This window comes from Hippocampus zosterae, chromosome 11, assembly GCF_025434085.1.
Source record: "Hippocampus zosterae strain Florida chromosome 11, ASM2543408v3, whole genome shotgun sequence".
In the NCBI taxonomy this organism is placed as follows: domain Eukaryota; kingdom Metazoa; phylum Chordata; class Actinopteri; order Syngnathiformes; family Syngnathidae; genus Hippocampus; species Hippocampus zosterae.
Genome location: NC_067461.1, coordinates 14,021,344 through 14,037,684, shown reverse-complemented (window position 1 = coordinate 14,037,684; position 16,341 = coordinate 14,021,344). Strand labels below are relative to the sequence as shown.

Here is a 16,341-nt window from a genome sequence, read left to right as displayed (position 1 = left end):
GTTTCCACCTAGGAGGAGGCTGTCTTGACATATAAAGACACGGCAAGATATATTCCCGGATGATGTCGTGCATGGCAATAAGTACACTTTCAAAGTTTCGTAAAACTTTCAAGCCACATTTTTCTCACTGATTTTAACCCTTTCGGGGACAGCGGTTACCACAGTGGACAGGTTACAGGTCATCATTATTTGTGCATGAAAGGGTTAATTCCAAACTGTAAGGAACAGAATGTGGATTTGTTTTTTTTTGAATGAGAACAATGAACAGTATTGGCGTTTTGTTGTACGCACTTCAAATTATATTTTTTACCATGAGATGGGCCTTGTCACTTGTACAGCATTTCAGAAACTGAACTCAGGATCACGAATAATATCAGCTACGTCTCAGCCAAAATGTGATATTTTTTTTTCATAGATCTAATCAGTAGGACTATTTTTCAGCAGGAAAATATGAAGAGTCAAAGGCGGGACCACTATCTATAAACTCGAACAGTAGATGTCAGACAGAGCTAAATGCAGAATGAATGATCTTTGTCAAGAAAACTGTGCAGCAGAGAGAAGATGAGTCATGTTAATATTTATATTTCTGAATTCATGTTTATATTAATGAATGTGAACACAATTACACAATGCGCAGGAAAGTAATCATCTCCGGGGCAGTCGGTTCTTGCAGTTAGAATTGGTGCCAGCTCATTGTTGTTGGACTTGCGCAGCAAGCCCTCAAAGTGTATTCAAATTCTATGAAATAGTGATGTTTTCTGATGTTTTCAATTTCGCCATTGAGATCAGATAAGAGAAGCTCACCACCTACATTTCACATTACATGAGTGCCGTGTTCTCGAAAATAACATTTGCGCCTCAAATCAAGTCAACGAAGAGCATAACAGTGTGGAGGCCGATGCTCGTGGTGGCCCTGACCCCCACTATTGGACAACAGCTGTCAGACAGACAGATATTTGTTTCAAACATCCCTGTCTACACATGTTCCGTTGAACTGATTAATCTGCAACATTCTGCACCCATCATTTTGAAATTCTTAACTTGACATGGGGGTTTTCACAAGGAGAAATTGATTAGTTTACATGGAGTTCATTCTGCACAAATATTGCCCTAAATGTTGAATACATAATAGAAGACGTAAGATGAAACAAAAAAGTACTTTCGTGTGGTTTCATTTTTATTATCATTCAAAGATGATTTTTATATTACCGGTACTGTAATCAGTCCACACTGTTAGCAAAGCTATGGGAACATGTTGAAACCTTAGAAGCCATTCCTAGGTAGTCCATCAATCCATCCATTTTCCGAACCACTTGATCCTCACTAGGCTGGAGCCTATCCTAGCCATCTCCGAGCAGTAGGCGGGGGACACCCTGAATCAGTTGCCAGCCAATCGCAGGGCACACAGAGACGAACAACCATCTACGCCCATACTCACACCTGGGGACAATTTAGAGCGTCCAATCAGCAGCCTGCCCTGCATGTTTATTTATTTATTTATTGTGAATGTGGGAGGAAACCGGAGCACCCGTAACAAAACCACGCAGACCCGGGGAGAACACGCAAACTCCACACAGGGAGGCCAGAGCTGGAATCGAACCCTTTACCTCTGCACTGTGAAGCAGACGTGCTAACCACTGGACTACTGGGCCACCCTCATTTCTAGGTAGTGTGGTGTTTAATTTTAAAAATATAATAATTTAATACAATTTAATATGTTACTGGAATTCATATATTAGTTTGTAAAAATGCTGCTTTGACAACCTAACCAAGGATTCCCAACCAGTGTGCCGGGGCACATTAGTGTGCTACAACAGCCCTAACGGTGTGCCGCGGGACCTTATCAGCTAATTGGTGACAAAATAAATACAGTACAGTAACGTACCTGTCCATCTATCTATGGGGGCAATTTATGTTGACAGAAAAAAAAGATCTTCTATTAGATTGCAAAAAAGTAGAAATTGACATACAGTATGTAACCTCTCAATTTGTGAACATTTTCTTTGGTGGTGTGCCGTGCGATTTTTTGAAGTAAAAAAAAACATTTCCTTGGCTCAATAAAGGTTGGGAATCACGTTCTAACGCCTTTTTTATTTATTGCTATGTACGCAGCTTCACTGTAAACTACAAGTTCCACAATGCACCTCGGCAAAGCTCTTCGTCACCCATTGGTGCAGCTCTCGTAGCGTCGAGGCGGACGTGAGGCGGTGCTGAGAAGTATTCCGAGTGAGAGCTGCAGAACTCAAATGAACCTTCCATTCCGAGCCGTCTTCAGAGCGCGCAGTGTCGCCCGGGAGAAGCCTCCTCTCCGCTTCAGCTCGACGCCACTTCGGGTGAATGAAGCGTTCCGTCCATGCGGAGACTAGCTCTGGTTCTTCTGCCCTGTGCTCTCGGCGTACTGGTGCACTTGTGGTTGGCTCAGCAACGGCGCTCCACGCCGCTGGAAGACGACGACAAACACCCGGGTACTTTGACGCTTGACGGTGGGGCTTCACCCCCTCGGAGCCCGGCAAGTTTTTGGACGCAGTCGCGCGTTTGACGAACTTTGTTTCGCCGACTCGCTTCGTCGGTTATTGTTGTTAATGTTGTTGGTGGTGGTTTGTGACGCTAAAAGGCGACACGGACTTTACGCTTCTGGTATATGCATAAGCTTACATCATAGTGCGTGTTTTAGTTGCAAGTTGCAAAAATGTGACAGCTGCGCGATGGTGGGGCGTTGCTAGATGGTGTACGCGAGCTCAAGCATCTCTCATTCGGTCGCTTCTTGTCAAATCATTCCAGTATGTACTACAAATTCTAACTGATGAATTCTAGTTTCTCTCTCGGCAAACTGTTCGTGCTTGCATGTGTTTTGTCCAATGCAGATGGGGCGGTACCGTCCTATGAAGTTCTGGTGGGAGTTTTATCAGCCAGGCAGCATTCGAAACTGCGACAAGCCATAAGGGACACCTGGTTGGGCTACTTGCACCAGCACCCTCACTTCAAGCAGAGGTCAGTAAGGTCCAGCTCCATCTTGTGTTTTTATTTTCTCCCAGGCTGGATTCCTAAAGTGAAAACAATGCCTGAAGCAGCTGGTAAGAAACCAAACAAACAAACAACCAAACTTAGTCTATTTTCATTACATCATTCATCCCCTCTGAAACCAAGATAATAAATGCAGCATGATGACCCTTGTGGCAACCCGTTAGTAACCATGGTAACTGGGAGTGGACCGATGATAGGCAAGCTTTTGGAAAACAATTGCATGTCTTTGTTTCCAGAGTGGGGGTGAAGTTTATCGTGGGTAAACATGGATGTCCCATCCCAGAGGAGGACAGAGAAGATCCTTACTCCTGCTCCCTACTCAACATCACCGAGCCAGGTAACAGAAATCAACACAAATTTGTAGCTTTAAATGCATCGGTGCTGAGGGTGTAATCTATTGCTTGCACGTCCAATTGTCAGTATCGAGCGGTGACTTGAGTTAGAAAGAAGCAGACTGAATGTGTGTTCTGAATAGATGCAAAACATCTTTTATTCCACCTCGCAGCTCAAGGTCACTTTTACTTTTCCTCTGCCTAGCAGGAGTGAAAGAATGAAATCCACGGTTAATGTCACTGCTTTGGCTGCGTCTGTGACGTACGATGCGAAGCATGAGAACACATCATGTGAAATCATTGAACAAGCTCAGCATCAGTTGGATGGTAATTGTTTATGTCTCTCAGCTTCTGTCAGGCACACCACTGCTTGGCTTCATGAAAACACGATTCTGGCTAATCAGAATAGACTTTGTCGGTCTCGTGGGCCAAGGCGGTAACGTCTCATTTGTCCACACCTTTTCCCCAGCCGTGTTAATATCTGTAAGCACCATCGGATTCTATGCTCTGATGCTCAGACGCGCACGCTTAAAGGACATTGCTCGGTTTGTAAATTCACTTCGATATACAGATCAGTAAGCAGACTCGTAAAAACTGATTGAAGATGTCTGTTTGTACTCCATTAATCACAAGGATTTTGGTCATATAACTATCTGATTTGCACGGGTTGTACTGCTAGGGAAGAGACACAGTGGCAAGAACATTTACAGTAATGGCTTTTCATGCACATAGTATAAAAGGTAAAGTTTGTAGAGCCCAAACATTCAGAAAGCCTGCAAATTAAATGGGGGGAGGGGGTGTTAAAAAGCATCTTATGCAGGAGCATCAGTGTGATCATTCTAGAATGGGACATACCTTCTTAAGGAACGGACTGAACCTGGGGGGAGTGCATGGAGAACTCTAAGGAGAACAAGAACCTTACTATGGCTCAATGGTCCAAAGTCCTCAATTTTGCATGACATCTGGGAATCAAGGACCCAGATTCTGCAGGAAGAGTAGAGTGGCAGGCACGTAATCCAAGTTGCTTCGAGTTAAATGTAAGGATTCCTCTGTCAGTGATAGTTGGAGTGCCATATCATCTACAGCTGTTGGGCCTCCCTATTTTCCGAAGGACAGAATTAACACAATATATTTTAGAGCACTTTGGGCTGACAAGATGCCGGGGTCATACACCAGCAGAACATGGCACCTGCTCTGATTCTCAGAAACCCCCTCAGCTGGTTAAAATAACCATGACCAGAGATCACTGGTGTCAAAGTCAAGGCCCTGGGGTCAGATCTGGCCCGCCACATCATTTTATGTGGCCCACGCAAGCAATTCAAACATGGCAAATTCCATGAAGCTTGCTAAACTCCCATGCACTCTGATTGTAATTTCCCCATTGCGGGACAAATAAAGGATATCTTAAAATATGTACCAAAATTTCAAATTCTCATGTGTAATAAATGAGAGAGATGTTGTAAGCATTGTTTTGTTGCCAACCACTCCATTACAATCATTTAAACAACAGTTCCATAAACTATTATTCTTGATGCCTTTATATCATTTCAATCATAATGGCCCTCCAAGGAAAATGGTACCTAAAAAGTGGCCCGCGACGAAAATGACTTTGACGCCCCTGCAATAGATCATTTGATCGATTGGGCAGCAAAATCACCAGATCTGAACCGCATTGACAACTTATGGGGTTTTGCCAGGCGGAAGCTGTAAAACCACCAATGCCTTTGCCGCTGATGAGCTGAAAGCCGCTGTCCAACGAACCCAGGGTTTGCTAACACCCAAGCTGTGTTACAGGATGATTGCCTCCACGCTCGACGTATTGATGCAATCATTCATGCTAGGGTGATGTGGTAAAATGTTTTGTACTTGAAAGTCAGAACAGAACACAGTCTACACTCTTAATAAAGAATGACAAGGTTGTAATAAAAATCAACAAGCAACACATTGTTTAACATTGACTGTCATACAATCTTAATACCATTTGAATCCCTCCCCGTGTAATGTAAAACATGAAAAACTAATAAGTGACTTTGTGTGTTGGGGAAACGACAGCCTCGCAATCTTGACTGCTAACTTGTTTACCACTGACTGTTCAGGTTTGCTGAAGAAACATATGCTGTCTCACATGATCCCAAGTTGTTGTTTTTTTAACTTAATTTTTTTCCTTGAATCTTGTTTTTTTTTAAAAAAATTATTTATTTATTTATTTACAAAATGTACCACCTACGGCACATTTAAAGTTTGGGCTAACACTGTACGGATGTCTAAAGAAGGCCCGCCAATGCTTTTACAGGACCTGCAGAGATAACTCAAGGATTTTAACATCAACAAGGACAATCCTTGGTTTGAGGCTTGTTATTAATTTTTTTTTCCCCTTCAGCATCTTATCCTGGTATAACTCCCTCACCAACCCAGAAATCCCCAAACTGTCCCATACATCAAAACAGGCTGGCCAAAATAATTGGTTCACCCCAAACTCACTTATCCAAATTATACGCCTGCTGTGAGATTGGGAAGGTCACCCTCCTCACTCCCTCCACCACGCACTGCTGTCAGGTAAAGTTACACTGGCCCAGAAAAACACTTACCAAAAAGACAAAAATGTATTCTTCCTGCAATAACTGCAGGTATTTACCACCCCCCCCCCCCCCCAATAATGAATTTCTGTCACTATTTTCTCAGTACTAATACACTGTATAGCTATCTATGGGAATTTTAATTAGCACTAATGCTATCCCTGCAAGCCTGCGATAAACTGCGGGTTAATACTATACAGAATGACTCGTGGAAATATGAAACAACAGGAATGACCTTTTAAATAATTTGGCGACTATTGCACAAGTGTATTTAGTTTTGGTTTTTGTTTTGCACATTAAGGGCAAAACATTACTGAATACATCAATACATAGTCATCATCAACGAGGCTACATTTGCATCTTTTATTACTCAAAACAAACGAAAGTAGGACTGTTAGCTGCTTTGTGACACAATCCCATCTGCATGCTAATGGGCAGACAAAATAATCCTAATTGGTTTTGTGCATGGTAAATGTTTTGCAGATAATTGATCACAAACCAAAATCAGGCTTCATCAATATTTCAGAACAGCTTCAATTTGCCTCAGAAATAAATGACCAGAGTACCTTGCTGTGGTTGCAGCTTTTCTTCAAACCTCGGTTTATTTGGTTTTTCCGCCTTTAATGGCTGCGGAATAGTCCAGGTTTTCTTTTGCCCAAAGTTAGCTGGGATAAACGTCAGCTGACCGGCAGGTAGTGTATATAAAAGAAATGGATGGTGGCAGTTGTTCCCCGTTTTACTCGGTGGGACGCGGAAGAACTCCGCAATCATTTTCACAATTGTTTTCAGGTCCGGTCTGTCGAAACGAAATTCAGAAAACAGTTATCTTGACACATTCCTGCAAAAGCCAATTATGGAGCCCATCACACTGTTTGTGATTTTTGCTGCTCGTTTTGATAGCTTTAAATTGCTTTCTCAAAGAGAGCCGTAAAAGTCTCGTTCAGGTTATTGCCGTTGGTCCTAAACTGTTAACTGCAAAATGTCAGGACGCTCTTCTGTAATTGTGTCCCACCGACTGAACATGCGCGGCTTTTCTTGGAAATCACGCGTCTCTAAAGTAAAACGAGTATTTCTCAAGATCTGCAGGACATGTCCTGTAACTGTGCTTCAGTTTAATAGCGAATCCTCAATAGCGTGTGGATGTGACACACAGAAGGCTTTCAAAGACTCTTTTCGGAACTGATTACAATGATATCTGTTGAGCATCTATCTTGCAAAGGTCTGCACCCTTTGTGTGGAGCCTTAACAAAGCACCACGCCGCCTCCTCTGTCATCGTGACAATCTCAGGCAGAATTTTCCATCCAACTTGCAAATTATTCATGCCAATATTAATGTAAAAAATAAAAATACAGTTTCCATGACTTTAAATCGCTTAAAATTCATTCAAAAGGTGTGAACAAAAATTACGTTTACTTCAAAACTACACTAATCATAATTTCATATTGTTGTTAGCATTGCACAATAAAAATCCCTCCATTTTGGTTTTATGTGGTTTTTATAAAACACTGTGATGTTGGCTTTTGTAGCCTTTTTTTTAAATAAGTCTACACTGTCTTCCCGTGCTGCTTTTTATATTTTTAAATTGCGCCTCATGTTGTCTCTTTGTTATGACCTTGAAATTGTTTGCCGTTTTCAGATCAATGTATCCTTGTACTTGGATAACAAGAAAAAAAACAAACGATACTTTAGTGATTGAAATATTTCAAAAAGTTGCAATATTATATTTCGTGCCGGGGCAACGGTCTAAATCAGTGTTTGTGAATTTGGTAGACCCGCACCGCCTCACTGGGCATTCCCGCTACGCCCCCCAGCGCATCTGCAAGTTTGGTTACAAAATGTAGACCATATTTGAGACTACCTAAAATACATATAACTGTGCCCAGATAGTTTTATGGAATTTTGGTGTATTTGAGATTCAGCACCTCCCCCACGTGTGTGGTGGATGTCATCGTATTTCATTCAAAACTTTGACAACACAGTGGGACAATCCCTCTGGATTAAATTCATCCATTTTTCCGAACCGCTTAACCCTCACTCGGGTCGCGGCGGGTGCTGGAGCCAATCCCCGCCGTCTTCGGGCAGTAGGCAGGGGACACCCTGAACCGGTTGCCAGCCAATCGCAGGGCACACAGAGACAAACAACCATGCGTGCCCCTGAGTTAAATTAATTACCGGTATTATAATTATTTTTGGGGGGAGTTTCTTCCCGCATCATCAAGAAAAGCGTTGAACAAATATTTAATGATCTTAGCCGATGAACATATGGGAGGTGCCCATACAAAAAACAAAGAAAATACTTGTTGCAGAGTGTTGCGTTTAGGTTTGTGTGGTTATTTTGAACATCACTGGTTTATGTTCAAAAGTGGCTGGATCCAGCCTGTGTGCGCGCGCGCACACGCACACACACACACACACGCACACACACCTTTCACTTTCATTCAGCACTGAAGAACATTTGCTCAACTCGACATAACAGTAGCCCGCTTACCATCAATAGCCTCAATCTTTTAATTGATCTCCGGTATTTCAATGTGACTCTTTTACAATTCAGCATTAACTACACTTCCCACCCAGTTTTGAGTCCAATTTTTTGACGGTGAAATCACTTTACCAGGGGCCATCTCTCTTCTCCTGTCACTTGGTCTTTCCTTAAAAAAATAAAATAAAAATAAGGAATGTCAGTATGCTGGCATTGTAATCACGCTCACGTAGTGTTTTCTGTGCCCTCTGACTCAGAGGCAGGCCAGGATGCAGAGAGAGAAATCGTGATGGTGTCCGACCCTATGGCGCTGGTCCCCTCTGATGTGTCCGCTGTCGCCCTGGATTTTAAGGTGCTCCACCCGGTGGTGATCACCAGGCTGGGGGTGTTTCCCCGAAGCACTCAGCCTGAACTGAAGAGCAATGTGACTGTAAAGCTCCTGCAGCTAGATCAGGAGGTAGCTACTTTTCTTGCTTGATTTACAAGCTGTCCATGTGGAAATACTCACAGTCCTAATGAGCAGCTTTGTTTTTTTTTTGGTTTTTATTTGCAGGAGGCGATAGTAACTGCTCGCTTCAGCGCCATCAGCACAGGGACCCTCGTAAGCGGTATCTGGTACAAACCCGTGGAGCAGTTCATCTTGCCCAAGGTAGGTGTGTTTTTCAAATGGCAGCAACACAGGCCCTGAGAAAACAACTTGTGTTCATTATCCAGGGTTTTGAGGGGACGCTAGTGTGGGAGAGTTCCGACTTAGACGTACTGACCACAGTCAACTCATCATGTGTGCAGCTCAATGATGGGGGAGGCGTACTTAAGTTCTCGTCTGTAAGTAAAATAGTTCAGCAGGTAGGGTTAAAGTTCAAGGAGCAAGCTCATGTCCCGCTTGTTGTTTTTGAAACCACAGATTGCAGAAGGTGTACTGCCCCACAGAAGTGCTGTTGGATTTCCTGGTTTGGCTGGAGGCTTCACCTTTACCATTTACGGTTGGTACTAGTGTCAACATTTCGAAACCTTGTTTTCTCTCTGGTACTTGAAGAGATTGGTTTTTTGTTTTGTTTTTTCAGCCTCAGGGCTTTTCACCGACCGCTCATCTTGTTGTGCTCGATTATTGATTTTACACTTTTGCGGCTCATCAGGTTTTAGTTTAGCTCCAAACCGATTCTAGCTACTTTGAGGGAAACTGTTTTAGATTTGCCATTTAGTACTACCTTGCAACCACAGGTTTTTTTTTTCCCTCACATATTTTTCTCCAGCAGGCATCAACACGGCACGCCCTCATGTAGTGAGCAGCGGTGCCTTTTGAAATGTTTTGTGGACTTTTTCTCTACCACCCAAGCTCTCTCCACCTGCTGTGACTCAGACAGGAACGGTCTGCGTGAGCACTTGTGGGGCTGTCCAGCCAGGATGGAGCGCCACGCCTCGGGGCTGAGGCAGGAGGATGCCGCTTTGAAGCAAGAGAGCCTTAGGCACGACGACATGGTCTTCGTAGATGTGGTGGACACCTACAGGAACGTGCCTTCCAAACTCCTTCAGTTCTACAAATGGTACGGCAAGTGCTAATGACTCTGCTTTCCGTCTCCAAATTGCCCTGGCCCTCCAAGGAAATCAGACCTCGAAAATGAAAGTGTGTCATTGCCTCACAAGCGTCCCGGCTGTCAGAGGCATACTTGCAATCAGCGCCACTGTGTGTCATCAATTATCCAGACGTAAGCTAAACACTCCCAGAGTGAGGCCTAATCAATCAAAGGACGAAATGTGCAGCTTGTTAAGGATTGGTGGGCTATTCATTCTATAGCAATATCACTTTCGACAGGACTACCCTTGCATCTGTCACAAAGCAGATGCACTAATTGCTTCATGTCACTTGTCATCCATGTGCTGCTCTTCTGTGATGTTTGTACCACAAATGCATTGTCCCACGTTTGGCTCCATTTTTGTACATATTTCTAAACAATCTTTTTCCAAAGGCCGCACATCTCAAGACTTCCGAGATCTCACTTGTAGCAGTGCACTGTTTTCTGCTCCTTCAGTCACATTTGATTATTTTTCATTATGGTGTGTGTGACTCTGTGCTGCTCCCACAGCGATGTTAGTTTAAATCCATCCATTTTCTGATCCGCTTATCCTCACAAAGTCGCGGGGCATGTTGGAGCCTATCCCAGCTGTCATCGGGCAGGAGGCGGGGGACACCCTGAACCGGTTGCCAGCCAATCGCAGGGCACACAGAGGCGAACAAGCATCCCGCGCATACACTCACACCTAGGGGCAATTTAGAGTGTTCCATTAACCTGCCACGCATGTTTTTGGAAGGTGGGAGGAAAGCGGAATAGTGGCTAGTGACCAGTCCAGGGTGTCCTCTGCCTCTCCCCTAATGTCAGCGGGGATCAGCTCCAGTTCACCCTAATGAGCACACGCAATGAATGGGTCAGTGCGATGGGCTTAGCCATTGTACCATGAACAGTAAGGTCAGAGGCTCCAAGTTCCTCTAAGTAATTTTTTTTTTTTTTTTTTTGCTTACTATTGTGGTTGAATTTAGAAAATGTCACCAACCACCCCCCAAAATATAATTAATCCTATCAAGGTTTGCTGAGGTCACATGCAATTTGCGAGAAATTCGTTATGTGAAAGTTTTTGTGTACATTTTTGCCTTTGGGGCATTGACTGAGATTTTCACAGTTAATGTCACGCTATACTCTCAAGTCTTCAGACGGCCACCCTTCTGCATGTTAGTTCCACTTTCCCCTTGTGTGTCCTGAATCATCATCTCAAATTTCCTTACTGTGTGAAAAGAGAATTATCCGTTAAGTCTACTCGTCTCCCGACTCTTGTCTTTTCCCTCAATAGCATCACATTTATCAATGTCAGTGTTGGCAAGGCACCTTTTTGGGCTCTGGCCTGATGTTTTAAGCGGCTGTGTGCAGTGCTCTTATCGTATCGCCATTATTGAAAATCCACTCATTCCCAATTTGACAGGTCTGTGGCAAATATTGACTTCAGTCTGCTCCTGAAGACTGATGATGATTGCTACATCGACGTGGACTCCGTTTTAATGAAGATCGAGCACAAGGGTCTCAAACGTAGCCATTTCTGGTGGGGGAAGTAAGTACAGACGTCTCGGTGGGATTTTACATGATACCGTGTTTCTGCACGATGGCCAAAGATCACGCCCCAGCTTGACCCAGTTTCAGACAGAGCTGGGCAGTGGATCGCATCGGAAAGTGGCAAGAGCTCGAGTATGCCAGTCCCGCCTACCCGGCCTTTGCGTGCGGATCTGGCTATGTGGTGTCACGTGACCTGGTGCAGTGGCTCGCCACAAACGCGCAGAGTCTGAAGGCCTACCAGGTAGCCCCTTGCGCATCGACCACCTTGCCGGAGGGCACATGTGAAAGGTGAGCTAACAAACGTGTCGTCATAGGGAGAAGACGTGAGCATGGGCATCTGGATGGCAGCTGTTGGACCACAGAAGTATCAGGTAAAATCTGCCAAACCCATCAATTGGAAGCTAGCGAAGGGTTCTGTTGGATTGCCAAAACTTTACCTCATGCATGTAAAAAAATCACCTCAATCTGTCAAATTGTCACCATCATGTGTTTCCACAGCAGGCAATCTGTTTATGAGAACATAAAATATGAAGTGGACAATGCACTGTATTTTTTCTTCATTGGAAACTGGACAGTAACACGTGAGACGATGCATTATTATTATTATTAGGTAATGGAAATACACTTTGCATTTAAATACAGGCTCTCAACATGCATGTATGGAGAGACAACAGGAACATATTTTCAAATAAAATGAGTCCCTGTATCCCAAATATATTCTGACTCATGTCCAGAATGTAATTATGATCATCGAGCAGTGCAGAAAATGCAACTGAATAGGGTTTGTCAGGATTTAAGTGCACATGACTAGAGGCTTACATCCTAAGGGGGATGTAATTACTCGAATGCCACTCAATGGAGCGCAGACAACCATCCAAATTTGGATCTGCACAAAAATCGTACCTTTGTAAATACTCACCATCTGCATGGAGTGTCATGCATTATTCATATGGACATTGAGGACAATGTGAGAAAATTCCATATTTCTAAACAAGCATGGAAGTGCATTTCAACACGTAATTGATTTGACCCTGTACCCACCACAAACCTTTGTGGCAATTTTTGTTGTTGTTGTCTTTGAACGATGCCCTAACAAAGAAAGGACATTGAAAAAACACCCTCCGCGGTGGAAGTAAGGTCATGCAAATGTTCAAACAAGCGAGTGCAGATGTTTCCCCACCTAAACACTCTGTGCTTGAATGCCACCGCGGCCTGTCACCGTGTTGTTTAATCTCCCCAACATGGAGGCTTGTTTGCGGCGTGTTCACTGAGCAAAATAAACAGTTGGCGACGGGCCGTGTTAACGCAACTCCTCTCCTCGCCAGGACCCCAGCTGGCTCTGTGAGAAAGAATGCTACCTGGACATGCTGTCGTCCCCCCAGCACACAGCGGAGGAGCTGCGTGCCATGTGGGACAGGAAGAGGACGTGCGGTGACCCCTGCGGATGTCCCTGGGGACAGTAAGGTCTGGAATCACACTGCGTACTTGTGACATTCAGGCTTCTGCGTTTTTCTCCATTCCTCAAATTGTGATTTCGTTGTTTTCCAAGTTCACACTGTGTTGCCATGAAGTGTTTTGATCATTTCTGTTACTTGGCACAAACTTTTTAAAAAGGAAAAGATGATATTGCTATTCTTTGCCCTCCCTGCCCATCCCTGCCCGTCCTGCCACCCAGTTGTCGTTGTGCAAGATAGTGACGTTGCCTTATTGTATTTGTAACAGCAGCATAGATTATCGGTCGACAAATTGTTGTACAATTTGCGAGGCAAACCTTTGAAACTTGACTCCTTTGCAGGACATAAAGAAAATGTCAAAAGAGATGAAAATGTTTCTTGTGTATTTTGGAGCCGAAGATGTACATTTATATTCTTGTTGGATCCACATTCACCTGGTATCATTTTATTTGCGTTCCAGCTCAACAACTGCGACGGTCCACCATCAGCAGATGCACCATTTTGCGACCATAGTCCATTTTTATATCTAAAAAGGAATAGGAAATCACTCTGAAGCGGCGCGCTGGTTGTTTTCCTAAGACATCAATTGTGAACCTGTGGAATATTTTGGGGGCAGAACAATTTACACTTTGTTTCAAATCTGGTTGACAGTGACAGTGAATTTCTGTGATTTTTTTTTTCTTTCTTCCCCTCCACACATTTAGAAGAAAAAACTAACGCGACTGAAGTGTAGACTTTCGGCTTGAAGAGGTTTTACAAAAACGTGGCATTTTGCAATAGCGGCTATTTTATGTAAATCCCATCTATTTTTAGGGGTTGCCGACTCTAGTTTCTCGTTTGCGGGTCTTGTTGCCTTCACCTTTTTCTCCCATTTCGTGAAAAGCACACGAGTTGTAATATTCCAATTATTATTAAAAAAAATTCCAAGAAAAATGTATTGGACCATCACCCTTAGCCTTCAGAAGGAAAAACAACTTTTAAAGATCGCAACACACTGGATAAGTGAGGCTTATCATTGTTCAAATCTATAATCAAGAGACACCTTCAAATGTAATGTAGGAGGGTTAATAGGTGGTTTATAAGGGTTTATAAGGCGAACCCCCCCTCCCCCCAAAAGTCATTACTTTTTTTTTTTTACAACATAAACCAAGACTAACTAGTTCACTGATGAATTATGTGATGTATCTGCTCACACTCAGTCAAATGCTAATAACCTGACACTGGCGCATGCCGATGATTATCCACATCTAATGTAAAAGTAATGCAAGACTTTTTCAAGGATAAAAATAAAAAGTGTCATGCTCTTCAATGGCTCACTCAATCACTTGATCTTAACACTATGGATCTAGACTAAAAAACGAAGCTGGCTGTAACTCCAAAATGGTAATTGCAATGTTTTGGTGCAAAAGCTCAGTGAGTACAAAGGCAAAATAAAATCTCTGTCACTATCCAAATTTACACGGACCTGAAAAGTGCATCTCATTTTTGAGTTTTGAACGCCTGCTCTCATACCAACTGGTGTTTTGCCCTGAGACAAAAATCATAAATGACAAGCATGCTCAACATGTATCTACTTTGAGATGAAATGTCTTTTGTTTTGTTTGAGATGTTGCCCTAAAAATGCGCTCCTGCATTTAAGCTGACATTTAAACAAACTGCCGTCCATCCCTTGAGATTCAACCTCCTCTTATAGTGAGATAGCAAAGTCCCATCCGCATGCGTTCTAGTCGCCTGCTTACATAAAGGAACATTCCACCCCCCCGTCACGATTTTGTTGTCTTCTTGGTGAAGTGAGAGAGAAACGAGGGAATAACACACAGATGAAAGCTCTCATTAGCGCTTGAGTGCTTCTTCAGGAGATGAACTTATTTCATTTGCCTAAGCGCCAGCGAACACTGATGTGAAAGGTTTAAATTACCAACACTCTTTTAATGTGTCCACCTACACACTTGGCCAATGTGCCTATTTGCAAGTCTAATTCGGCCTTTTTCGTTGGACCTTCCGTCTCATGAATAGATATTTTGAAAAAAAAAAGTGTTGCAGTCACAGTGTCTTTTGCTGTGTGATGAACTAACTCGTTTACGGATGAAGGAGAGACGCCGGGGGAAAGCAAGACGTCAAAGCCAAGGCGAGGCGTTTATTTATGTAGCGCATTTCACACACAAGATAAATCTGTGTTACACAATTAGGGTTTTCTGACTCGAAGGATGTTACACTCGGAGCCATCACGCCAATACAGCGGAGATGCTGCAACGGGTAGACACAAGACCGCCCCACCCTCCACCCCACCTTGCACAAATGGTTCTACTTCTTTCTTATTACAGAACACGCGTTCCGAAAAATATGTCGATTTAAGAAAACGAAATCCAGAATGATTTTTAAATCCCTGCCCGATGTCATTTTTAGAGCTCCACAAGCGGCCGTGTCTGGGCCTAACACGGACTTCTGGTCAACCTACTTTATAAGTTATGCTTGGAAAACATTCCAACTGTGTTTTAGATCACATGCTGTTTTGATTACTCAATTAACAAATTATGTTATTCTGTTGAATGCGTTTTGCAGATTAGTTTAAAGTTTAGTTTTTTTAAAAAGCAGGGTCCCTGATATAGATATTTTTCCCAGTGCTGATGAAGTTACTGTTCTTCACCCTCTAACATTTATTCTCAAAAGGACTCTTGAATTGCCCATTGATGTGGATGTGAGTTGGAATGGTGATTTGACGATATAGTCTGTGTCCCCCTGCGATTAACTGATGTTCCAGGGTGAACACCTCATCTCACCTAAAGCCACAAAGGGGTAGGCTCCACCTTATCTATTCTCCTAATGAGGAAAATCAATAGACAAAACAGATTGATGATGATTACTACATTTTTAAAAATCATTTTAGAATGGGCCACACAATGTCCGTTGCCTCCGTTTAACACATTTATCACAAAGGCAAATGACTCGACAAATATTATTCCTAAATAAGGAGATATTGAAGTAGTTTTTTGCCACATTTATTGAATATTCATGTACAGTTTGTTTTACATTGGGTGCTGCGGTAGTTGTCTTACGTAATCCTGTGGTTTCGCTAAGTCTGCCCATCTGGTGTAGTTTCAATAAACGGTGCACTTAAAGTAGCCATTTGGTTAGCCTTGTTTTTTTTTCTTTTCTTTTAAGCAACATATTTCATCAACAGAGAACCGGAAATATGGAAATGCAGTGCGATTAAACACTTCAAAAAGTCTATTGAACAAACGCAATTAACAGACAGTACTGTCCGTTGCTTTTGTCATTTTTGCATTTGGTAAGAAACTTCGTGTATACCCTGTGCTATTGATAAATGACTAAATAATCTGTCCATTTGATTGCCGCCATTATTGGTTTCGGTT

General features: G+C 43.0%; 1 protein-coding gene across 3 annotated transcripts in view; it reads left to right on the top strand.

Moving 5' to 3' along the window:
- Window positions 1-2,178: 2,178 nt before the first annotated feature.
- b3galnt2 (beta-1,3-N-acetylgalactosaminyltransferase 2) overlaps window positions 2,179-16,341 on the top strand; it is a 19,582-nt gene continuing 5,419 nt past the window's right edge. For 2 of the 3 annotated variants that reach the window (XR_007965049.1, XR_007965048.1), the window contains exons 1-13: window positions 2,179-2,465; window positions 2,865-2,991; window positions 3,261-3,361; window positions 8,670-8,869; window positions 8,966-9,061; window positions 9,127-9,237; window positions 9,317-9,395; window positions 9,773-9,956; window positions 11,386-11,511; window positions 11,595-11,754; window positions 11,828-11,884; window positions 12,839-12,977; window positions 15,638-15,763. Coding sequence is in view for 1 of the 3 variants with exons in the window: in XM_052081294.1 (XP_051937254.1) it covers window positions 2,354-2,465; window positions 2,865-2,991; window positions 3,261-3,361; window positions 8,670-8,869; window positions 8,966-9,061; window positions 9,127-9,237; window positions 9,317-9,395; window positions 9,773-9,956; window positions 11,386-11,511; window positions 11,595-11,754; window positions 11,828-11,884; window positions 12,839-12,976 (1,491 nt within the window). In the remaining 2 variants the exon portion in view is untranslated. Of the gene's footprint in view, window positions 2,466-2,864; window positions 2,992-3,260; window positions 3,362-8,669; window positions 8,870-8,965; window positions 9,062-9,126; window positions 9,238-9,316; window positions 9,396-9,772; window positions 9,957-11,385; window positions 11,512-11,594; window positions 11,755-11,827; window positions 11,885-12,838; window positions 12,978-13,427; window positions 14,261-15,637; window positions 15,764-16,341 lie in introns of those variants that run through there. The other variant, XM_052081294.1, reaches the window with a different exon arrangement.